General features: G+C 70.0%; 1 protein-coding gene across 2 annotated transcripts; it reads right to left on the reverse strand.

Annotated features, from left to right (window-relative positions):
* Positions 1 to 93: 93 nt before the first annotated feature.
* On the reverse strand, positions 94 to 24,599 carry CHLRE_13g606350v5 (uncharacterized protein). 2 transcript variants are annotated; one of them, XM_043069886.1, is made up of 28 exons: positions 24,317 to 24,599; positions 20,421 to 24,134; positions 14,216 to 20,024; positions 13,762 to 14,043; positions 13,476 to 13,576; positions 12,854 to 13,235; positions 12,513 to 12,625; positions 11,039 to 12,212; positions 10,661 to 10,776; positions 10,158 to 10,387; positions 9,741 to 9,921; positions 9,309 to 9,470; positions 8,999 to 9,151; positions 8,385 to 8,674; positions 8,091 to 8,176; positions 7,706 to 7,842; positions 7,303 to 7,443; positions 6,349 to 6,930; positions 5,764 to 6,192; positions 5,393 to 5,524; positions 4,912 to 5,124; positions 4,549 to 4,688; positions 4,021 to 4,237; positions 3,087 to 3,824; positions 2,599 to 2,874; positions 2,207 to 2,298; positions 1,734 to 1,832; positions 94 to 1,514 (listed from the first exon to the last, which is right to left on the reverse strand). In XM_043069886.1, exons 1-28 carry the CDS (start codon positions 24,368 to 24,370, stop codon positions 743 to 745), a joined length of 16,815 nt encoding a protein of 5,604 aa, XP_042917860.1. In that variant the 5' UTR covers positions 24,371 to 24,599; the 3' UTR covers positions 94 to 742. The 2 variants fall into 2 exon arrangements, with proteins under 2 accessions (XP_042917860.1, XP_042917861.1); XM_043069885.1 differs by having other exon boundaries at positions 2,599 to 2,877.
* Between the last annotated feature and the right edge of the window lie 9 nt (positions 24,600 to 24,608).

Below are 24,608 nucleotides of genomic sequence, written 5' to 3' on the forward strand. Positions count from 1 at the left end.
TCGGGGTGAGCCCGGGCTGAGGCGGGCTGTGTTATGTTTTAGATGCCGCAGTGTCATCAGCATGAAGCCGGCGGGGATCACCTGCGCGGCCGAGATGGCATCATGTATTCAGCCCGACAATATACTTGTGGCCAAGTGACAAAAGGGTGTTCACGTTTCCTTGTCTATTGAGGCGACCCTTGCTTATGGTGCCTGAAACGCTCAATCACGCACGTCAAAGAAGACAAAGTGCCCTGTACCTGTTCCCGCGGCAAGCCTTGCTAAATCCAAGACAACCTATTATCAGCAGCCAGTTGCAACCATGCACGTGCCGCCACACTTCCAACTCTCTACGAACACAAGCACTGGCACGACCCTGCCCTCATGCCTCATGCCCTGCATCAGCCACGCTCACTCGCTGCAAACATCAACACTCCCCAATTCAATGGTTTGGACCAGGCCTCCTGGGCTGGACATCGCCGCATCTGCCTGCGCTGCTGCCAGCAATTCCTGAGCTGAACAAGCCATACATTTGGCTAGTTTGGTGCACAACACGTTTGCCAACAAGCACTGCTGGTCCTGCCGGCAATAACTGCTATAGCTACCTGTTCTAAGATCCTGCCTCACCTGCTCTGCTGAACCTGCCTGGGCAAGTCAGGCAGCCACCGAGGTACCCTGCTCATACACACATATTGCCTCTTCAATCCCCGTAGCTAGCTCGACACCGTACGCATGCCGTTGCATATCCCGTTTCCAAGCTCGCCTAGCTCGCCAGCGCCCGGCTCCAGTTCAACAGCTCGTCCACGTCCAGGCTGCCGCCGCCAGTTGCGAGCCCACCGCCACCCTGGCCGGCCCCCACACCACTGCTCGCCAACACGCCGCCCGACGCCCCGCCCGACGCGGACGTCCCCGCACCCGACACCCAGCGCCGCCGGGACTGCGCCCGCGGCGGCACGCGCACGCTCACCCTGACTCGTGCCACGTGCCCGCCGCCCTCCGCCGCCACCAGCGCAAAGCCCGACACACCCCGGCCGCCTGATGCCGCAGCCCCCTCCGCCTCCCCAGCCCCGCCGTACTCGCCCCCAATCCCCAGGGCATCCAGGCCGCTGCTGCTAGCCGCCGCGGCCGCCGCCCGCAGGTCGCCAGCGGGCGCCAGCGGCAGCCGCAGCTCGCCACTGCCGCCGCCGCCGCCGGCTGCCGGCTGCGCCACGCCGCCGCCAAATCCCACACGGGCAGCGCCCAGCAGTGCGCCGGGCGGCAGGAACGGACTGCTGGGCCCGCCGCCGTCGGCTCCGTCCGCACCGCCAGAGCCGTGATGGCGGTGGAGGCCGTGGCCGTGCGCGTCGCGCAGACGGCGCCAGTAGGGCTGACTGGCGGCGTGAACCGCGGCGGCATCGGAGCCGCCGGCAGCCGACGCCGCTGCTGCTGCCGCTGCATCGTCGTCACCGTCACCACCAGCAGCGGCCAGCGGCTTGTCCTGGCGCTTGTGCACTGCCGAGGCCGGGTAGGCGCCCGCCGCCAGGTTGGCACGTTGCCTGGTGGGGTCGCAGTTGCGCGGCAAGGAGGTTAGGGATGCATATTTTAGGCATACATGTACGGCAGGCAAGCCGCGACCTGAGGTACGTCCTGAGAAGGCCACAGCGGCCAGAGAAGCAGCGGCCACAGCGGCCATTCCGCAAGCACGCGCAAGCACGCAGCGTGCACACGCAGGCGCTTGCAACCACGTACGCACACGCACACGGGCAAGCGCGCACCGTATGCTGGCGAACACGCCGCGGCTGATGAGGCGCTGTGCCGAGGCCATGATGGCCTGCTCGTACGCGCACGCGCCCAGCAGGCCCAGCAGCGTGGAGCTGTGTGTGGGGAGGGAGGGAGGAAGGGAGGGGGGGAGGGAGGGGGGCTACATGCATTAAGTTGACGAAGTGAAGTCGTAGCCAGGTACAAAGGTACACAGTACTCGTCGTTACGGGGGGAGGGAGGGGCGGGGGCGGGGCGTGGTGGGCGTGGTGGGCGTGGTGGGCGCGGGACGAGGGGAGGAGGGGCGGAGAGAGCCCGTGGAGATGGGCGTGTATGGACATAGGACATGGACCAACGTCGGTGTCAGCGCAGGCATGCAACAAGCTTGAGACTGCCAGAACGGGCAGTGGTCCTGAGGCATGAACGCAAGATCTCACTAGCTGCTGCAACTGCGAAGGAATGTTTTGCTACCGCTTGCTCCACCGCTCACCGGAAGCCGCCGAAGTCGTTGGCGCCGTGCTCGCTGATGATGTGCCTCACCACCTCACTGGCCGGCACCTGGTCCGACATGCGGCTGATCACCTGCAGGCGGGCAGGCAGGCGGGCAGGCAGGCAGGCGGTTAGGAAGGTGGGTGGTCCGGCAGGTGGCAGTCAGGCAGACGTGTCAATGGTGGGGGGTAAGGGCGTGGGGTTAGGGTAGCAGGAGGCGGTCCGACGGCACTCGCGTCCGTTGAGTTGCTGCACGCGGTGTGCGCAGAGGGTCGCAACGGACACACTCCCGCAACTCGCAAGCCATGCACCCCTAGTTAGGCCCTAGCCCGCCGCCCGCCCGCACAGACACAAGCACATACACATTTACGCCTCCCCCTACCCCTGCCCCACCTCCTCCAGAAACACGCCGAACACGTGCCGCAGCACACGCCGCTGACACGCCCGCGCCGCGCCCGCATCGCCCCGCGCCGCCGCCGCTTCTAGCGCCACCTCCTCCGCCTGCTGCTCCGTGTGGTCTTGTTGGTGATGGTGGCGGTGGTGCGGTGACCGGCCGCCGGGCCCCGACCTCTGCTGCTGCTGCTGCTGCTGGCGGCCGGGCGTCCTGGCGTCCTGCACCTCCGCCACGTACACGGCCAACAGCCGCTGCCAGCACCAGGTGGCGGGGCGCTGCTGCATGGGCGGGCGGGCGAGTTAGGGAGTTGGGAGGCGAGGGTGGTGGGGTTACACTTATGAGCACTTAAGCATGTGGTAGACGTTAGGGCAATCTTGCAGGCGCAGCAATGGAGTGGTTGGAGGTGGCACAAGCACGGAGGAAGGCGCAGGCACGCGGATGCGGAGGCGGTGACAGACACACACGCGCATCAATCACACGAGCGCACCTTGGCCTCTGCGCCGCTCGGGTGCTGCTGCTGCTGCTGCTGCTGCTGCTGCTGCTGCTGTTGCTTGCAGCTCCGGCCACAGAATGCCACAGCGCTGCAAAGCGCCTCCCACGCCCGCACGAGCTCTGGAGGCGGCGTGCCGGCAGCCGAGCGGACCCTGGCTGTGCCCGCACCCACACCCACACCCGCACCCACATCCGCACCCGCACCGGCAGCACCGGCATGACCGCCGGCGGTGGCGGCAGCGCCTGTGCTGTGACCAGGCATGGCGGGGGAGGAGGAAGACGGCGCCGCGCCACCTGCAGTGCGCGGCGTGGAGGCCGCACTGCCGCCCATACCCACAGTGGCTGCAGCCGCCGAGGCGACGGCGGCGGCGCCGCTGGCAAACGCGCTGGCGGCGGTGCTGGCAGCGCTGACGGTGGCGGCGGCGGCGCCCGCTGCCGCGCTGGCGGCGGCGGAGGTGGCGGCGGTGGCCATGCTGGCAGCGGAGTAAATGGCGGTGCCGGCGGCACTTGCGGCGTAGGTTACGGCGGCTGCAGCGTAGCTGGACGGCGAAGTGACTGAGGCTGTAGCCGCGCCGCCTCCGGCTCCGGCTACAGCCGCTGTGCCCTTGGCTGCGGAGCCGTGGCCGGCCGAGAGGGCGCCGCTGGTGCTGCTGCTGCTGCCGGCCCGCTGCGGCTGTGCGGCCTGCTGCCGCGCCCGCTCCGCCGCCTCCACCACCGCCTTGCCCAGGGAGCCCTGCAGCAGCACGGGGTGGGTGGGTTGGGCGGGCCACAGTTGTGATGAGCACACTTGCACGTGCATGCGAAAATACAAAAGCACACAACGCACGCTGCTGGCTTCCGTGTTTTGCGCCCACAGCGTCGACCCTCACCCCTTAAGCTTTTCCAACACAGCCACACACATGCACACGCACACACGTGTCCGCACGTACCTGCAACACCTGCGCCAGGCGCGGCGATAGCGCCAGCAGCCAGGCCAGGTGGTCCAGGTAGGGCGAGGGGGAGTTGGGGTTGGGGTGAGGGTGAGGCGGGTGGGAGAGGTCGGCGGCCAGGGCGGCGGCGGCGGCGGTGTGTTGGTCGTAGTAGGCGGCGGGGTGGAAGGCGGGCAGGGCGCCGCTGGCGACCGCCGCCCGCAGCTCCGCATTGCGCCTGCGGACCGGGGTGCAGTCGTAGGTACCGCGTGCGTTGGCGTGACGAGCAGCTGCGTAATGGCTCGTCCAACACACGTCGCCGCTCTCGCCCCACACCGCGCCCATGCCGCACCCGCGCACCGAACCCTGCGCCAACCACCCTACAACCGCCCCTGCGCCAACCGCCTCTGCAGCAGCCGCAGCCACAGCAGCCCCCTGCAGCCCCTGCAGCCCCGTAGCCGCCCGATGCCCCCTGCCCCTGCCCCCTGCCCTTGCCCCCCGCCCCCGCCCCCGCCCCCGGCCTCCCTCCCTCCGCCTTCCCCCCCTCACCTGGTGACGTCTCTGAGGTGCAGCTCCAGTGCAGCCTCCGTGTCGCCCAGCCGCTCGTGCAGGTAGGCCTCGGCGTCAAGCACCCCCGCGGCGCGCGCCAGCTCGATGCAGCGCCGCACGTCGTAGTCGGCCTCGTGGTCCTGAGCGCACACACACACACGCACACACACACAGAGCGGGGGCAGGGGTGGGGGTGGATTGCGGCGCGCAGCGCTCTTGCATGGTTCCGATGCGTTGCAGCGCCCGTTCGCCCTGTGCGCAACATAATTACCACAGGCTGGCCCCGCCCGCCGCCTCCTGCCATTTCGTAACAAAACGAGCCGGAATTCCTGCGCGCATGCAGTGCCGCCGCCGCCGGCACACCTGCAGGAAGGGCAGCACCGCCGCCGGCTCGTACTCGCACAGCAGCTGCACGTAGGCGTCCGCCACGGGGCCCTGGTTCAGCCAGGCGCCCAGCGCCGCAGCCGCCACCGCCGCGGCGGGCGGCAGGCCGGCGGCGGCCGCCGCGGCGGCGGCCCGGGCGGAGGCGGCGGCGGAGGGCAGTGCGTCCGCGGCCTCGCCCGCAGCCGCCATGGCCTGTAGAGGGCCGGGCCGGTTGGGTTTGGGGTTCCGGCATTGAGTCATTGCCGTAACTCGGATCAACATCTGCTCTCCCCTCGCGGGCTTTCCTGCTTAATCAGGCCATGCACATGACATTCATACGTCACGGCCAGCAGCTATCGAGCAGCCACCAAATCCCAGCAGACCAGCTCACAGCACCACCCTCCAATGCTTCTCTGATGAACTTCCAGCCTCCATCCACACCTACGCCTCCTCCTCCGCCTCCACCCTCTCTCCCCCGCACCTCGTGCAGCGCCTGCCGTGTGCGTATGGCGGCGGTGAGGAAGTCGTACTGCAGCCGCCGCTCGCCCGCCGCCGCCAGAGCCGACATGAAGGCGGCGGCGGCGGACTCGCCTGGGTAGTGGCCCAACAGCAACTGCGTAATAGGGGTTACATTCATGATTATTTGAAAGATGGGGTGTGTGGTGAATGTGGTGTTGATCGCGGTGGCTGAAGATCCGTATGGTGCATGTGTGCAATACAACGGCGGCGGTGCAGGCTGTATACGCAGCTGTGCCGCAAGCGAAGCTGGCATGCCTATATGTGCGCCCAAACACCCAAACCAGGATACAAGCACAACGAGACCGGACCAAACCCGCACCCACAACCACCCACCTGCGCCGTGGCCAGTGCATCCGCCGCCACCAGCTGCGGCGCCGCCGCCAGCAGGGCGCTGTACATGGCCGCCCGCTGCGCCGCACTGGCGGCGCCGCCCTCCAGGAAGCGCCGCACGTAGTCGAACGCCGAGGCGGGCGAGGGCGGCGCCGGCGACTGCCACGACTGCGCGCGGCCGCCGCCCGAGAACGACGCCAGCGGCGCCATGCGGCCCATGGGCCCCGAGCTGGGACCCAACGAGCCCTGAGGGGACAGCGGGCCTCCGGCGGCGGCGGCGGCGCCTCCGGCGGCGGCGGCGGCTGCTGCCGCCGCCCCCAGCCTCAAGTGCCCGGCCAGCGCTGCGGCGTAGTCGCCACGCAGGTGGTGCAGTGTGGCCAGGGCGTGGTGGAAGCCGGCGCGTGTGGCGAGGTCCACGGCCGCCTGTGTCTCCTGCGTGATTGTTTGGTGTTTGTGGTGTGTGTGTGTGTGTGTGTTTGTGTGTGTGTGTGTGTGTGTGTGTGCACGGTAGCGGGCAGGTTACATGTCCAGATAGTTCCCTAAGTCTGGCTGCTGCTGAGTGTTGGGACACACAGCTGCGCCGCGCACCTGCACGGACAGCTTGTCTGGGTCGTGCCGCGCCGCCGCCGCCCCGCCCTCCGTGTTGACGCCCACCACCACCACCAGCCGCTCAAACAGAGCCTCTGCCTCCACCTCAGCACGGCTTCGAGCCCGCGGCAGCGGCGGAGCCGCCTCTGCCACCGCCGCATCCGCCGCACCGCCCGCTGCTGCCGCCGCCGAGCCAGGATGATGGCTGCCCGAGGCCGCCGCCAACGGCGCGTCGGCGGCGGCGGCGGTGATGGCACGTGCGGCGACGTGGCGCAACAGGCGCAGCGCGAAGGCGGGCCGCACCACCACCCGCCCCGCCGCCAGCAGTCCTGCAATGAAGTCCAGGACTACTTCAGAGCCGGCGGCGGCCGCCGCGCCGCGCTGCGCCGCAGCCAGGTGCAGGGCACTGCTGGTGACGCTGCCGGTGCCGGCGCCGCTGACACGAGTGAGACTGCTGCCAGTGGAGTTGGTGGTAGAGGTGGTGGTAGAGGAGGTGGTGGTGGTGGTGGTGGTGGAGGTGCCGGCGGTGAGCTGGCGGAAGCGGTCGGACTCGAGCAGGCCGATGAAGGCGTTCACCAGCACCTGTGTTCGTGTGTGTTCGTGTGTGTGTATGTGTGTGTGTGTTTTTGTGTGTTTGAGTGCGTACATGTAGTGATTGCTTTGATCATATCAATGCCAAGGGAGGAGGGAATGGTCGCATGACGTACCAATGGCTGTGGACACGGCCTGCGACGTGCCCGGCAACACCCATGGGCCATGGCACTTCAGCAACTTCCCACAAAACGCCGCCACCCTCCTACCACCACCATACCCTCCTGCCCCCCAATCATACACATACATAAGCGCACACGCACCCACACCCCACGCCCCACGCCCCACACCCCCACACGCCCCACCACCCCCACGCCCGCACGTGCTCCCACGCGCTGCTGCAGCTGCCGGGCTGCCTGCTACCTGTGTGGCCACCAGCACGCTGTCCAGCTCCGCCGCCGGCCGGCCCGCCGCCTCGCGCAGGTCGGTCTCCACGGCGTCCCAGCCCGCCACCGCGCCGCCCAGCACACACACAGCCGCGGCCACGTCGATGGACAGCAGCAGCTGCAGGGAAATGGGGGTTGCACAGACGGTTGGAAAAGCGGTTTGGGGGAGGGGCAGGGGCGTGAGCGGGTCCCACGGGCGGGCGCTGGCATGCATGTGAGAACCTGGGAGCTCACCCCAAGCCCCGCCCAAACCCCATGCAGCCCCTGCCCCACCCCCCCACCCCCCCGCGACTCGGAACCCAAGCGCCCTCTCGCTATCCCCCATCCACGCCACGACCCCCCCCCCCCAAAAAAAACACACCACACACACGCCGCCGCACCTGCAGCGCGGGGTGCGGCCCCTCCCTGAGCCCGGGCGGCAGCTGCTGCGGCCGGCGCCGCCACTCGCGCGCCAGGTCGTCCGTGTCCAGGTACAGCAGCAGCCCCAGCAGCTGGGCCTTCACGTCGTCGGCGGTGCCTGCGCGCCCGCGGACACACGCACGCACACAGGGTTTGCACAGGGTTTGCACAATCCGCGGCCGCCGTAACTCTGCATCGCATACACCCCTTGTGCTCTTGAACACACAGGGTTTGCGCTGGGGAGGGTTGTCAAGATAGCGCATGTTGTTTACATGAAAGGATCGCGTGCACGCGGGGCGGGTGGCCTGGGTGGTCTGGGTGGTGCGGGGGGCGGGGGGCTACGGGCACGCGCACGGGCACACGCACCCGGGTCTCCGTAGCGGCCGGCGCCCGGGATGACGTCGGGCAGGCGGCCGGTGCCGGGAGGGAAGCTGCGCCGCTGGAAGATGCACCTGCGCGCGTGAGCGGAGATGTGTGCGTGTGTTGGTGTGTGTGCGTGTTTTTTTTGCGTGAGTGTTTGTGCATGTGTGTGTAATGCTGAGCTGAGCGGTGGCACACGTGGGTGGCACACCATGGGAAATAAACGGCGTTGCGAAGCCACATGCGCGCACAAGCCTGAGGGCGTCTACCCGTCACGCTTCCAACCAACACGTAACACACCTCAGGTACACCAGCAGTTTGTAGCCGGTGGTGCGCCGCCGCTTGTCCGCCTCCGCATCGGTAGCGACACCGTGCGGCGCAGCCGCCGCCCCGCCACCGCCCCCGCCCCCCGCACCACTGCCACCACCGCCACCACTGGCACTTCCGTTCCCCGCCGCCGCTGCCTCGTTGCCCCCGCAGCCCGCCACCGCCGCCAGCATGTCCAGCAGCGGGCGGCGGTAGTCGCCCAGGCGGTTGTAGATGTAGGCGGAGGCGGAGTACAGCTCGTGCGCCTCACACAGCCGCAACACCTGTGTGTGTGTGTGTAAGTGAGTGAGTGTGTGTGTGTGTGTGTGTGTGTGTGTGTGCGGTGTGTGTGTGCAAGGGCGGCGGGCGGTGGGAGGGAGGGCGGGAGAGAGCCACGTGAGGGGCGACAGAGGCAGAACGGCACTGGGCGACCCGATGAAACCGAGGGAGGCGGGTTAGCCACTTCAGCAAAAGCTTTGTAAGGGGCCACCGGGAACTGAAGCAGGGGTGCTGTGAGGACAGCAACATGAGGACACCCATGTTGTGTCAAGGTGCGTTCTTCAAGTCACCCTGACCACTAACCACCACAGCCCCCTCACCCCCCCCACCTGGTCCAGGTCGATGGAGGTGATGTCAAAGTGCAGCACGCAGCGCTCCACGCGGTCCGGCCGACCCAGCCCGCCCCGACCCGCCAGGTGCTCCACCAGCGCCTGCACCAGCTCCGGCGCGGGGCGGGGCAGCGCGTCCGCCAGCACTGCCACCTGCGGGCAGGGGAAGGCGGGGGGGGGGCGGGGTGAGGGGCGGGGTGAGGGGATGCTGCATTCATGACTAGCTACCGCCATACCACTGCCCACGCACCACTGCCGCCCCCCGATCCCCCGCCGCCCAACTGCCCGCCCCCTCTGCCCCGCCGCTCACCTCCACCGCCTCCACCAGCGGCCCTACCGCGCCCGCCTCCCTGCACAGCGGGAACACGCCGTCCGCCAGCAGCGCCGGCCGCCCCGCCGCCAGGCAGCCCAGCACGGCGGCGGCGGCGGACTGCCTCAGCTGCGCCACCACGTCGGGAGGCAGCCGGTCCAGCTGTGTGCATGGGGGGGGGGGTGCGGATGCGGGGGGAGGGAGGGAGGGAGGACGCACACGGGAGGAGAGGCCGGGAGATCAAGATTGGCATTGGGATTGGCTCCCGACGTTGCAACTTGCTGGATCAAAACTCAGACGCGGACACCCGTTGCCTGGGTACGGTTTGCATTGGGTACGGTTTAATTTGGGCAGCAGCAGTCGCCTGCGCCCCCGCGCCCCCCGCCCCGTGCCGCCCCCCGCCCCCGACCCCGACCCCCACGCCCGCCCCACCTGCAGGTGTGTGTCGCCGCGGGCCGCCGCCGCCCTCAGCGCCGCCCCCAGCACCGACTTGACGTAGCCCACCGCCAGGCTAGCCAGCCAGCCCTTGAGCGCATCCGGGTAGCTGCTGTCAGCTGCGGCTGCAGCGCCGCTGCGAGAGGCGGTCGCAGCCGCCACACGCGCCAGATGCAGCCTGTGCGCAAGGCAGCACCGATCACCACCGGGTTCTCATTCCGCAGCACCGTGGTCATGACGGTCGCGGCGGCAGCCTGCCACGAGGTGGTTGCTGACTAGCCGCAGCACCATCACCACAAAATAGACGAAGAGAAACACGTCTCCCTTGTCTGTCGCCTTCCTGGAAATGCTGAAAACAACTCCCCCACCCTCACTTGTGACTCCGCACCCCACCTCCCCGACCCCTCGACCCACTTGTAGAAGTCCAGCGCGAACCGCATGCCCAGCTTCCACTTGCCGATGTCCGCCAGGGTGCGCAGCCGCTCCTGCCACGTCAGCAGGCGGCTGCCGTACAGCGTGCTGCTGCCGCCGAGCAGCACCACGCGGGCGCCGCTGCCGGACAGCGTGTCGGGCACGGCGGGGGCGCCGCCAGGGGGCGCGGGCGGGAACAGGCCGCTGACGTAGGGCGTGTCAATGCAGTCCACCTGCGTGTGTATGTGTGTGTATATATATGTGCGGTTGGGGTGGGTTTGTTCCCACATCCACTCCAGTAAGAAGGGGGTGGTTGGCAAGGGCCGAAGATGCACATGCAGGCAGCGAAGGCAGCGAAGGCGCAGGCGCAGGCGCAAGCGCGGGGAGTGCGGTCCACCACACGCCCCCCCTCGGTATGAAGTCAGTGCAACGCTGCACCTGCTCATCATCGTCGTGGTGTATCCAGACTGCATGGCGCCCCGCCCCCCGCCCCCCCGCCGCCGCACCTGCTCCCTCAGCGCTCCCTCCAGGTCCACCACCACCAGCCGCATCATGTGCGCCGCCCCGCCCTGACCCAGCACCACCACCACCCCCAGCGCGTCGCTGTCGTACCAGTGCAGGCCTGTGCGGGTGGGGTGTGTGTATGTGTATGTGGGCGGGGGAGGGGACAGTCACAGTTGATTAAGACGTGAGGTAGTAGCCGGGGAAAAGCGGGTACGGGTGAGGGAGGCAGCGGAAAAGGGGTGCGTGGTCATGAGGTGTGGGGACGAGGGGGGAACCGGCAGGGCCGCAGCAAGTGCCCGTCCCCTTGCAGCCTCGCAGCCTCCAACCCACTCCTACTGCGGTCCTCCACCCCACTCCTACTACGGCTGTACGGCACTCACCCACAACCCGTACGGACACGTCGTCGCCCGCCACTGGCACGCCGCCCGTGCTCAGCACACTGGATCCATCGTCGGATCCCGAGCTGGCAATGGTGGCGATCGCGTTCCAGACCCGAGTCACCACCAGCGGCAGCCGCTCCGCCAGCGCAGACGCCGCCGTCGGCGTCAGGCTGTCCAGCTGCGAGGTCGACGACGCCAGGGCAGAGCTGGTCGCGGTGGCGGCGGCGCTGGCGGCGGTGGCCGCGGCGGCCGCCGCCGCCGTCGCCGCGGCTGCTGCGCCGCGCGCGACGCCTGTTAGCGCGGTCGCGGCGCGCAGGAACGTCCGTTTCGCCTGGCCGCCCTGTTGCGCCTGTTGTTGTTGCTGTTGTTGCTGCTGTTGTGCCTGTTGCTGTGCCGCCGCTGCAGCCGCCGCGGCTGCCGCGGCTGACGACGACGCGGCGTTAGCCGCCTCCGACGGGGATGGCGGCGGCGGCGGCGCCGGCAGTTGGTGGTCACCGATCAACGGTACGTCAACGAACATGACCTCATCATGCCAACCAACCGCCAGTACGGCGCACGCCGCCGTCGCGCCGCCGGGCGAGGGGTCGGCGGCGGTTGGCGGCGGCCGCGCGGCGCGCCGTTGGTGCGGCAGCCAGGCGGCGCTGGGGATGGAGGGCGCGGGCACGGCGGCAGGACGTGGGATGGAGTAGAGCGGAATGAGCTCGCCGCTGGGTTTGAAGCGGCCGATGTGGCAGCCCGAGGTGGCCGTCACCGCCACCAGGCCGTCGCCAACACGACACGCCGGCGGCGCCAGCGCAGAGGGCGGCGGCGGCTGGCTGACGCCGTCGCCGCCAGGTGCTGCCGCGCCGCCGCCGGAGGCGCCCCCGCTTGCCGCGCCGCCGCCGCCGCCGCCGCCCGACGGCGAGGCCACGACGCCGGCCGAGGCCGAGGCCGGGGCTGCGCCGGAGGCGGAGGCTGCGCTGGCGGAGGAGGTGGTGGTGGTGGTGGCGAAGAAGGGCGTGAGGTGGGACACGGCGCCGATGACGCCCAGGCTGCCGTCCAGCACCGGGCGGGAGGCGACTGCGGTCTTGAGGCCCATGATGGCGGAGAAGACGTGAAGCGCCAGGCGGCCGCGGCGGTCGGCGCTGAGGGCCATGGCGGCGCCGCGGCCGGGGAAGAACGACACGTGCAGCACCTGTGGCGTTGGGGAGGATTGCGTTCATAATTATCTAAGAAGTGAAAGCGTAGCCATGAATAGTAGTTTAGCAGACGCGTTGGGGGAGCAGGAGCGGGCGAGGGAGCGGGGATGTCCTGGTGTTCCGGTGGTGCGGTGGGACGGTGTGCTGGCCTTAGTGCGGTGGTTGGTTGATACGGTCAGTACTAGGGTGGTGCTAGGGGGTGCGCGACATGAAGGCGAGCGTCAGGTTGCACTGACACACACCAGCACGACACGTTATAACGGTGCGGCGGCGGGGGTAAAAGCAACCTTACTCACCGGCAGGTTGTGTTGCCCGGTGATTGCCGCCACCTGTTTGGGCGGGCGGCGCTGCAGGTCCCACACCGCCACGGTGCCCGAGGCGTGGCCCACCAGCAGCCACAGCGGGTCGGCTGCAGGCGGGCAGGGGCAGCGGGCAGGAGGCGGGCGGGCGGGCTTAGTAAGGGCGGATGCGTTGGTGGGTGAAGGAGTGAGGTGATGCGAGGGACTGCAAGGAAAGAAGCTACCAAGCAACAGAGGATTTGGACTTGGAGACGCCACACATCGAGGGTTGCGGCATCCAGGACCCCCGGCCACAAACACAACACCCAGCCCTCTCACACCCAGCCCACCCGCCGCACCTGGCCCGCTGACTGTTGACAACGCCAGTGCGGTCACCGCCTCCGCCTCCGTCCGCGCATCGCCCACCACCACAATCGGACCGCCGCCCCCGCCCGCCGCCGCGCCGGGGCCGCCACCCGCCGCGCCGCCGCCGCCGTCTGCACCCACACCGCCCAGGCCCTGCGACCCGGACCCATGGTGACCGTGGTGCACACCCGGCCCGTGGCCTCCTCCTCCTCCCGCACTGCTGCTGCTACTGCCGCCTGCAGCTGCTGCTGTCGGCCCGCTGCTACTGCCGCTGCTGCTGCTGCTGCCGGGCAGTTGGAACACCAGGGCTGCCCCCAGCGAGGTGCCCACGGCCATGATGCCGGCGGACAGCGTCACCACCCGCGGCCGGCCCGCCTGCAGGCGCACAGAGGCACACAGGCAGAGGCAGAGGCACAGTGGCACAGAGGCCGAGAGGCCGAGAGGCAGAGACACGGAGGCACAGGGGCAGAGGCGGCTATACAGACGTAGGATGCGTGTCTATTGCGTCCAGAGCCACAGGGTATTAAAGGCACGGACCTCAACAGCCCGCCAGATTCGCAGATTCGCGCCACCAGCTCGTCACACCAGAGCACACACCCCCGCCCCCCGCCCCACCGTGAGCCAGTGTGTGGCGATGTCGGGCAGCGAGGCGTGAAGCTCCTGCAGACGCAGAGCCACACTGCCGCCCACCATGGCGCCCGAGGCGTCAGGCCGGCCTGGCAGCACACACATGCAGGACCAGAACACGGCGGCAAGACGGTTGGTGGTTGATGGTAGAAAACGGTGTGCAACGGAGTGGGGGTGGGCCAGGTGGCTTCACGCAACACGGTACACATACGGGACATGGCAAGCCCTCTTATACCGGTACTCTCCTTCACCGCCACCTGCTCGGCCCTCGCACCTGCGGGGTTCCAGTCTTCGGTTGCGTCCGCCAGCAGCGCCGTCAGACCTTCCACTGGATCCAGCAGCGGCTGGCTCGCACCGGTGATGGAGGAGGCAGAGCCCAGGGACGTGACGGACACCAGGGGCCGCCGCGCGGGCGCCACACTGGCCCCGGGGCCGGCCAGGGCTGTGGCCGCTGCGGCCCCTGGCGGCTGGGTCTGGGTCTGGCTGGGCGGCGGCTGCGGCGGCGGCAGCATGAGGGCCGCCAGCTCGTCAGGGCCTCCCACAGCTGCGTCGGCACCTGCGGGGCGCGCGGAGCGGCAGGGAGTGCGCTTAAATGTGAACTTCCGCGTGGGATTGCGGCTGCTGCATGGTACCGCTAAACGTCGCTCAGGCGCAGGCAGTTCGGTTCGTCCGGTTCATGCAAAACACATTCCTGCCTCCTGCGCACACGCACGCGGAGACCCACTCACCCGCCAGTAGCGCCTGCTCCGCCCGCTCCGCCCGCAGTAGCGCCACCTCATAGGCCGGCAGCAGCGAGGTGGCGGCTGTAGCACCGGGACCTGAGGCGCCGCCCTCGCCCTGCTCATGGCCACCCGGCCCGCCCAGCATGGCTGCTGACCCCATTGGCGGGAGGGGCTGCAAGGAAGTCTGCGGGCCGAGTGCAGCTGCAGCGTCTGCGCTAGCAGCAAGCGGCGGCATGGGCGGCGGGGACGCCGGAGGCGGTGCGAGGTCCGGCGCCGTGTGCGGCGGCGATGGCACCGCAGCACGCGTCTCCACCACCACCGCGAAGGCGCCGTTGGGCAGCGGCGGCGGCACTGAGCCCAGCGCAGACGCCACCGCCGCGGCGGCCGCGGCTGTGCCCCCAGCTGCGAGAGCCGCTGGCGGTGAGGCTGCTGATGCTGATGCTAGTGCTGGCCGCGGCGGCGGCGGCGGCGGCGGCGGAGAGGTCTGCTCCTCATCTCCCAGTACACCCGACAGGTCGAGCAGGTCATCCTCATCATCGCCATCCTCCTCGTCGGCGCCATCACCGCCGTTGCGATCGCCGGCAGCGCCGTTTGCGGAGCCGGCGACTGCAGCCTCAGACGCCGGAGGCGGTGCCGGAGGTGCTACAGACCCGGCACCCGCCTGGGGTGCCGGGTCAGGCGGCGGTACACCGGCAGTGGCGGCGGTGTACTGTGCAAGCAGCGCATCCAGGTCGGAGCTCCGACTGCCACTGCCCCCGCCCTCGCCCTCGGCGGGAACTGGCAATCCCACGTCCGCTGCCATCGCTGCGTCCGCATTACCGCTCAAGGCATCGGCCCCAGCGCTGCCGTTCCCACCGGCGCCGCCCTCCCCGGCATACCCGCCGTACTCAGCCAGAAGCAAGTCCAGAGCCGAGGCAGCGCCGTCGTGCTGGTGGGGCTGTTGGGTCGCTACAGCTAGCGGCTGCGGCTGCAGTTGCGGCTGCGGCACAACGGCACTGACGTCCACGCCAACGAGCGACGCCAGCACGGCGTCGACATCAACATCCCTCACCTCCTCCACCGTCCCCGCGGCGGCTGAACCGTATGTGGCTGGTGCCGCGTCGGCGGCAGAAGCAGGGGCAGAAGCAATGGCATCAGCCGGCGGCGCCTCCGCGTGCGTTGCCGCCGGTGCAGCGTAGCCAGCTAGGTCCATGGAGACCTGGGACGCATGCGCGCGCAACAGCTCCCTCTCTTCGGCTCGGGCAGCCCCCCACTGGACAGGCAGCTGATCCTGCCCGACTCCGCGCTCGCCATCCTGGAGCTCCGGGACTGTTGCCGCCGCTGTGCCTGCCGCACCCGCTGACACCGCTACTGCCGCCACCGCTGCTACTGCTACTGCCGCCACCGCTGCTACAGCCGTCGGGTCCTCGGGCTCGCCGAAGACCAGGTCGGCGTGCGCCGCCAGGTCAGTGGTGGCGGGCGCAGCTGTAGCACCCGCAGAGGCGCTGCCGCCAGCTGTGCCGAAGGCGAGCTCGGCATCGCCAGACGCCGCCGGCAGCCTCGCCTCAGCGTCCACGGCCATGTTGGCAGCACCGGGCTGTCCCTGCTCCTGCTCCTGCCCCTGCTCCTCCTCCTCCACCTTCTCCTGATCCTCCTGCTCCGCAGCAGCCGCCAATTCGGCCTCGGTCCCAAAGGCCACAGGCGGCACCGCGGCCGTGTCCAGGCCCAAGAACAGGTCGTCGTCCTCATCACCACCACCCCCGTCCTCATCACCGTCATGTGGCGCGGCTGCTGCTGGTGCGGCTGCCTCTGCGGTTGGTGCGGCTGCCTCTGTGGTTGGTGCGGCAGCCTCTGCGGTGGGTGCGGCCGCCTCTGCTGGTGCCTCTGCGGTTGGTGCAACAGCCTCTGCTGGTGCCTCTGCTGGCACTGCCGCCTCGTCAGCCTCGGCTGCTGCGCCTGGAGCTGCACCGCCACCGCCACTGCCACTGCCACTGCCCGCCAGCGCCCCCACCTCGTGCAGGTCCCACCCGCCCTGACCCCGCGCCTGCTGCTCCTGCGCCTGCGCCTGCTGCTGCTCCTGCTGCTCCTGCGCCTGCTGCTGCTCCTGTTGTTCCGCCTGCCCGCCACCAGCAGCAGCCAACGTCGCCATGGGCTGCCCCGCCGCGCGCTCGACGACCTGGGCCTGGACCTGGGCCTGGGCCTGGGCCTGGGGCCGCTCCTCCTGCGCCGCCTCGCCCTGCTCGACAGCGGACCGCGGCTCGGCTGCTGCCGCCACCTGCGGCGGCTCCTGCTGCTGCCAGTGCTCGCGCGACTGCCGCCGCCAGTCCGCTCCGCCAGCAGGCCCCAGTGCCGGCTCCTCCGGCGGCTCGCCCTGCTGCCGCGGCCCCGGCACCTGCAGCTCCAGGTGTGTGTGCTGCTCCGCCTGCCCCACAGCCGCATCCTCGTGCTGCGCTTGCCGCTGCTGGTGCTGGTGCTGGTACACCGCGTGCCCGCCCAGCTCTTGTTGCAGCTCCTGCGGCTCCCGCTCCGCTCCCAGCGGCAGTGGCTCAAAGTCCTCTGCCGCCGCCAGAGCTTCCAGACCGTCTGCAGCCGCCATCGCCGCACCCGAGTCATCAGCGGCCGTGCTAGCGCCCGTGCTTGGGGGTGTCAGAGCCACCGCCGGCTCCACCGCTGGTCCCTCAGCCCCCGTTGCATCCGTGAGCGCAGGTGCTGGCACTGCTGCGGCTGGCCCTGGTACTTCCAGTGCCCCAAACAGAAGTTCAAATGGATCCCCGGCGCCGGCAGTCGCAGCCGCAGCTGCAGCAGGCGGCGCCGCTGGCTGGCTGCCGCCGGCACCGCCGCTTCCGCCTACAAAGTCGCCGAAGAGGTCGTCCAGCACAGGGCCGCTGCCAGCGCCGCCCGTGAGCCGGCCTCCCGTTGCTGAACCGGTCGCTGCAGGCGCGGCCGAACCCAGTCCGAGCCAGTCGTCCAAATCTACAGCCGCCATCGGCGCTGCCGCGGCGGCTGCGGACGGCGCAGCAGCAGCCTCCGTCGTCATGTCTGCTGTGACCTCATCGGCCGCAACGCTAATGTTGCTGCTGGTGAGCATGTCGTCTGGCCAAGCAGCCGCAAGGCCCGCCAGCGGAGTGGATGGGGCCGGCTGCTGCTGCTGCTGCTGCTGCTGCTGCTGCTGTGGATGTCCGCTGGAGAAGAACTCGCCCCAGTCCTCGGTTTCCTGCAGGGCCGTGGGCGGCACGGCTCGCTGAAAGGCGGCTGCCTCGCCCTGGCCTGGCAACACCTGCTGCAGCTCTGCTGGGTCCAGCACCCCAGCGGCCGGCTCTGGCGGCACTGCTTGCGGCTGCATCACCTCGGCCGCCCCCAACGCATCCGCCGCCTCTGCTTCAGCCTGCAGGGGCAGCGACGTCAGCTGTTGCGGGGTCGCCGCCGCGCCGCCAAGCCCCAGGACACCCTCATGGGCCGTGGCACCAGCCGCCATGGTCACCATTTTCGTTACGTCAAGTACGTCCGCGAGCGGCTCCAACTCATCCAGCTGATCGGACATCAATGCCGCGGCGTTTGCGACATCTCCCGCCACCACCGCCGCGCCCGCCACCGCCGCCGCCAATGCGCTGGCCTCCGCCGCCGCCAGGGCTGCGCGGCTGCCATCCAGTGGCTCCAGTGTGTCATCACCGTCGCCGTCAGAGGCGTCGGCGGCAGCTGTTCCCCTTACAGTGGACGCCTCAGCAGCCGCAGCCGAAAACAAAGCCTCTGCCGCTGCCGCCTCCGCAGCAGCGGCCTCTGAGGCCACGGCCTCAGCTGCAGCCGTAGCCTCGACGTCAACCACCTCCCTTGCAGCGGCCTGGGCAGCCGCAGCCTCCGCAGCCGCAGCCTCCGCAGCCGCAGCCTCGGCAGCAGCGGCCTCAGCCGCAGCGGCCTCGGCAGCAACAGCCTTCCTTGCTGCAGCCTCAGCTGCGGCCGCAGCCGCCGCAGCCGCAGCCTCTGCAGCAGCAGCCTCCGCAGCAGCGGCCTCCCTTGCTGCAGCTTCCACTGCAGCTGCCTCCGCTGCGGCCGCCTCCGCTGCTGCCACTTCCAATGCTGCAGCCTCAGCAGCCGCAGCCTCCGCTGCTGCGGCTTCCAATGCCGCAGCCTCCGCTGCTGCCGCTTCTGCTGCTGCAGCCTCAGCAGCCGCAGCCTCCGCTGCTGCCGCTTCCAATGCCGCAGCCTCGGCAGCCGCAGCCTCCGCAGCAGCGGCCTCCCTTGCTGCGGCCTCTACTGCTGCAGCCTCCGCTGCTGCCGCTTCTGCTGCTGCAGCCTCCGCAGCCGCAGCCTCCGCTGCTGCGGCTTCCAATGCCGCAGCCTCGGCAGCCGCAGCCTCCGCAGCAGCGGCCTCCCTTGCTGCGGCCTCTACTGCTGCAGCCTCCGCTGCTGCCGCTTCTGCTGCTGCAGCCTCCGCAGCCGCAGCCTTCGCTGCTGCGGCTTCCAATGCCGCAGCCTCGGCAGCCGCAGCCTCCGCAGCAGCGGCCTCCCTTGCTGCGGCCTCTACTGCTGCAGCCTCCGCTGCTGCCGCTTCTGCTGCTGCAGCCTCTGCAGCCGCAACCTCCGCTGCTGCCACTTCCAATGCCGCAGCCTCCGCAGCAGCGGCCTCCGCAGCAGCGGCCTCCCTTGCTGCGGCCTCCGCTGCTGCCGCTTCCAATGCCGCAGCCTCGGCAGCTGCAGCCTCAGCAGCGGCAGCCTCCGCTGCTGCCGCTTCTGCTGCTGCAGCCTCAGCAGCTGCAGCCTCCGCTGCTGCGGCTTCCAATGCCGCAGCCTCGGCAGCCGCAGCCTCCGCAGCAGCGGCCTCCCTTGCTGCGGCCTCTACTGCTGCAGCCTCCGCTGCTGCCGCTTCTGCTGCTGCAGCCTCTGCAGCCGCAACCTCCGCTGCTGCCGCTTCCAATGCCGCAGCCTCGGCAGCAGCAGCCTCGGCAGCCGCAGCCTCGGCAGCAGCGGCCTCCCTTGCTGCGTCCTCCACTGCTGCAGCCTCCGCTGCTGCCGCTGCTGCTGCTGCAGCCTGTACTGCTGCAGCCTCCGCTGCTGCGGCTTCCAATGCCGCAGCCTCGGCAGCTGCAGCCTTAGCAGCCGCAGCCTCCGCTGCTGCCGCTTCCAATGCCGCAGCCTCGGCAGCTGCAGCCTCCGCAGCAGCGGCCTCCCTTGCTGCGGCCTCTACTGCTGCAGCCTCCGCTGCTGCCGCTTCTGCTGCTGCAGCCTCTGCAGCCGCAGCCTCCGCTTCCAATGCCGCAGCCTCGGCAGCCGCAGCCTCCGCAGCAGCGGCCTCCCTTGCTGCGGCCTCCCTTGCTGCAGCCTCCGCTGCTGCCGCTTCTGCTGCTGCAGCCGCAGCAGCCGCAGCCTCCGCTGCTGCGGCTTCCAATGCTGCAGCCTCGGCAGCAGCAGCCTCCGCAGCAGCGGCCTCCCTTGCTGCGGCCTCCAATGCCGCAGCCTCCGCTGCTGCCGCTTCTGCTGCTGCAGCCTCTACTGCTGCAGCCTCCGCTGCTGCGGCTTCCAATGCTGCAGCCTCGGCAGCAGCAGCCTCCGCAGCAGCGGCCTCGGCAGCAGCGGCCTCCGCAGCAGCGGCCTCCCTTGCTGCGGCCTCCCTTGCTGCAGCCTCCGCTGCTGCCGCTTCTGCTGCTGCAGCCGCAGCAGCCGCAGCCTCCGCTGCTGCGGCTTCCAATGCTGCAGCCTCGGCAGCAGCAGCCTCCGCAGCAGCGGCCTCGGCAGCAGCGGCCTCCGCTGCCGCGGCCTCCGCATCAGCGGCTTCCGCTGCAGCCGCTTCCCTAGCGGCGGCCTCCGCAAACGCGTACCTGGCCTCCTCAACAGCAGCGGCCTGTTGCACATCACGGCACGGCATGGCGGCAGTCGTGCTTACGGCCACCTGCTGCCTATCCAATGCACCCATGACGGCCCGCTGCAAGACGGCAGCCGGCCTTGCGCCCTCCATAGCTTCGGTTTCGAGCGCTTCCACAACCGGGTGCAGGGGCGGCCCTGCTTCCACAGGCAGCAACATCGTCCCCACCTTGTCTGCCGCTGTGGGGGCGGCTGCCGCCTCTAATGGCAGGACATCCAGCCGCCCTTCTAGCGTGTCGGCGGGCGACTGGGATGGCACGTTTGCCTTTAGTGCAGCTGGGACCGCCACTTCCGCCCCGCCTGTCTCCGGCTCTGCTCCCGGCGGCAGCGCGTCACCGGCCGCAATCCCACCCCAGCCCGCAAGCAGCGCCCCCACCTGCGGCGCCGCCTCCACCTCTGGATCCAGCAGGCCGCCCCGCACATCCGCCTCCGTCTGCACCTGCTCCTGTGCCGGCTCCTGCACCTGCACCTGCTCCTGTGCCGGCTCCTGCACCTGCACCTGCTCCTGTGCCGGCTCCTGCACCTGCACCTGCTCCTGTGCCGGCTCCTGCGCCTGCGCCTGCGCCTGCATCTGCGCCGGCTCCTGCTCCTCAAAGGGCTGCAGCACCGGCTGCTCAGCCTCCGCGACGGCAAGCGTAGGCGGCAGCTGCTGCGCCTGTTGCCGGTACCCCGATGCTGATGATGATGAAGGCGCAGACGCAGCCACCGCGACCAAGCAGCCGTCGGCGTCAATGTCCGGCAGCTCGGCGTCGCTGTCTTCCTCCTCGGAGTAGGCGTGCCCGGGCGCGTGGTGGGGGTGGTGGGGGTGCTGCGGTGGCGGCTCGAACATGGGGAAGACGTGGCCACTGGTACCGTCGTGCACAGCGGCAGCATCGGCAGTGGCAGTGGTCGTCAAGGTGATCACCTCTTCAAAGTGTGCGGTAAAGCCGCTCTCACCGGCACGCCGCGGCGGGGGCACTGAAGGCGGGGCCGGCGGAGGGGGCGCAGGTGCAGGCGCAGGAGGTTGATCAGGTGCGACCGTCTGTGGCGCTGTTGCCTCCAGCGGGACCTGGGCATCTCCCTGCGGCTGCCCCTCCCCCTCGCGCTCGACTTGCGCCTGCGCTGGCGCCTCCCCAGTGGCTTCCCCTTCAGCCTCCACCTTGGCCTCCACCTCGGCCTCGGGCTCCGCCTCGTCGTCCGCGAGGGTGAAAGACCCTGACGGCGCCACCGGCACTACCGGCGGGGACACGCCCGAGCCAAAGGGGTCGCTGGGGCTCACGCCCACCACGTCCGCCACCTCCCCGAACGCCGTGGCGAGCCCGCCTCCGCCTCCGCCTCCGCCGCCACCGCCGCCCGACCTGCTGATGAGCCCCGTGGCTGCGTGCGGCTCAAGACCCTCCGCGCCAGACATCACATCTGAGGCTGCATGCGGCGGCGACTGCAGCTCCAGCGGGCGCGCGGGCCGGCTGGTGGGCGTGTCGGAGGGCACGTGCCGGGGCGGAGACGGCAGTAGCGACAGCTCGTCCTGCAGCTCCATGGCGGCTGCAGCGGCAGTAGCAGCCGCAGCGGCGGCGGTGGCCGCGGCGCCGCTGCTAGTGTGGAGCCCATTGGCAGCCGCGGCGGAAGCGGCATCTGCAGATTTGACGTCTGCGGCGGCGGCGGCGGCGGCCTCCACCGCAGCGACCTCGGCCGCCGCGGCAATCAGGGAAAGCAGTGACGGCGGCGAGGCGGGCTGTGGCTGGTCGTCGGCGGTGCCGGAGGCTGGCTGCATGGGCGCAAGTGTAGGCCCCGAGGAATCCAGGGGGGCCGCGGGAACGGAGGCGGATACAGCCGCGGCGGAATGGGAGGGCAGCTCAGTTGTTGCGACCGGCGAAGCAAAGAGATGCACGCCCGCTGGCCCCGCACCCGCCTGCGGCGCCGCCACCCACTGCGGCGCGCCCCAGTCCTCCTCCTCGGCAGGTACCGCCTGCTGCGCGCCTGCTGCCGCTGTTGCGCCTGCAGCTGCTGGCGACAGGGTGGCAGCGCCAGGCCCTGCGTCGGCCCCAGACGCCGCCGCGCCTCCTGCGCTGGTGACGGCGGAAACCGGCTCGGCCGCCGCCCACTGCAGCTCGCCCCAGTCGTCACCACCCGCAGGCGCACCGCCCTCATGAGACAAAGACGCAGCAGCGTCAGCTCCGGCGTGCGGCGCCGGTGCCACTGCAGGCACCGCCAAACCCGCCAAAGCCGCAGCCGCAGCCCCCGAGTTTGCTGGCGCCACCGCAGGAGCCGTCGCCCACTCCGGCGTGCCCCACTCGTCCTCGTCCAGGGAAGCGGCAAGGACCGGCGGTGCCCCGACTGCTCCATTGCCCGAGGGTGCGGCCGTGAAGACCATGGGGGCGGCGAGCTCGAGCTGCCGCTCCGCCGCCACCCAGGCAGCCCCCGCCCACGTGTCATCGTCACCGGCGCCGCCGCTGCCGCCGCTGCCGGCTGCTGCCGGCGTGTCTGCTGCTGCTGCCGGCGTGTCTGCTGCTGCTGCCGCGCCAGCCGCTGCGTTTGACGGCTGCGCTCCGGCAAATGCTGGCGCCGGTCCCGACCAAGCTGCTGTGGCGGCAGGCGGCGCAACAACCGGCGCCGGTGCCCCGGGCTCAGGAGCCGAGTGCGGCGCCGGCCCCGGCCCCGGCGCCGGGGAGGCGCCCGCAGTCACCCAGTTGCTGCCACCCCACTCGTCGTCCTCGTCCGCAGACCGCCCGCCCACCGCCGACACATGCCCGGCAGCCCCCGACGTATGCCCGGCAGCTGGTGACGTTTGTGGCGCCAGCACCGCGGTTGTGCTTGCCGTGGACGCCGTGAACGCCACGGCAGCAGCCGAAGGTTCTGCCCGGTTACCGCCACTGGCACCGCCACTGCTACCCGAATTGGCACTGTGGGCGCTATCGCCGAACGCCCAGCTCACATCCGCCCGACTTGCGGTGCCACCGCCGCTGCTGCTGCCACCAACACCAGAGCCCGATGCCACCCACGCCGTCGCCGGCATGGGGTTCGGGACGGCGTGCTGCGGCTGCTGTGGGGAGGGCGCAGGAGAGGGCTGAGACGAAGGTGGTGGTGGAGCAGTCAGCACAGCCCGGACCAAGTCCTCCAGGCCGCCGCTTCTCCCACTGGCGGCTGCGGTCAAGGCAGCACGCGTGCCGCCGTGCCCTAGCCCCGGTGCCGCCCCCGCCCCTCCGCCGTGGCCGACGCTGCTGCTGCCAATCCCTGGATGATGCGCACCCGCTGCTACTGCCGCCGTTGGATGACTGAAGCTACTGCTGCCCCCGCTAGCGTGTCCCCCAGCACCCGCCGCAGCAGCCGGCGCTGGGGGTGTCGGGCCCCCAGCCGAGGGGCTGAGCATGCCGCCCGGCTGCCACTGCGCCGGCACCCAGGCGACCGGTGCGGCGGAGCCCGAGCCTGCGCTTGCCGGCACCGGCGGCAGACCCGTTCCCGAAGGCGAGGTCACAAGCGTAGACGATGCCAGGTATGGCCCCGCCGCCGGCGCAGCTGCTGCAACTGCTACTGCCGCCGGCGCCACGAACTCGCCGAACAGGTCATCAGCTCGGGACATCACTGGCGCCAGCGTTAACGCCGCAACCGGAACCGCTGCAACCGCTGGTACCGCTGCAGGTGCGGGTGGTGCGGGTGGTGCGGGGGCTGCGGGGGCTGCCGCCCCCAGGGCCATGCCAGGGAACTGCGGCACCTCGGGGTCCACCTCCAGCCCAGCAAACAGGTCGTCCTCCGCAGCCGCAGGTGGTGGTGGTTGTATTGGAGCGGGGGCGGGGGCGGGTACAGGCCGTGCTGCCGCAGCGGTGGCCCAGGGCGGGGGCGCGAACGGCGCGGGTGTTGTGCGAGCCGGGTTCAGTCCACCGCGACCCCCGCCGCTGCCCAGGCCGCCGCCCAGGCGCAGGCTGGGGCCTGTTCTGGTGGCTGTGTGTGGCGCAGGCCCCCCGGGGGCATCGAGGTTGGCCCATTCGTCGGCAGGTGGCTGTGTGGGGGCTGTACCGAGGCTCGCGGCTGCAGCGTCCGCAACAACGGACACGCCGGCCACAGCTGCATCATAGGCGCTGGACAGGAACGTCGCTGCGGAGCTGGTCCGATTGCCCTGTAGAAGAAACATATGCAGAAAGATATCGGCAGACAGTTTATCATACCATACACATGGTCGCATGGAATTGAGAGCAGAAGGGGGCCTGAGTCAGGAGTGGCGCTGCGCGTGCGGCTGTGCCAGGATGGTCCCAACCCTCGCCCACGACCAACTCGGCAGAAAGATTGAGCATTACGCACCTGACCCGGACCAAGGAGGCCTGAGAATAGGTCGTCCTTGCCTCCAGATGCCATCGCTCGCGTCAAGAGGCTCAGATGATGGTCTGAAACACGTCTATGACAGTCAAGCGCCCAGTAGCTGCAGATCCATCATGGTGTATACTATCTGTGAAGTTACCAGCACAGCAAGCGCCCAATGTGTAAAGCTTTGTGAGCGAGAGCTGTGCGCGACTGCCAAACTGCTTCTACTTGCCATCTATGGACGTAACAGGTCCACCGAGCCTAAAGCTATACGTAAGCAGAAATCTAGATA

The sequence above is a fragment of the Chlamydomonas reinhardtii genome, chromosome 13, assembly GCF_000002595.2.
Source record: "Chlamydomonas reinhardtii strain CC-503 cw92 mt+ chromosome 13, whole genome shotgun sequence".
In the NCBI taxonomy this organism is placed as follows: domain Eukaryota; kingdom Viridiplantae; phylum Chlorophyta; class Chlorophyceae; order Chlamydomonadales; family Chlamydomonadaceae; genus Chlamydomonas; species Chlamydomonas reinhardtii.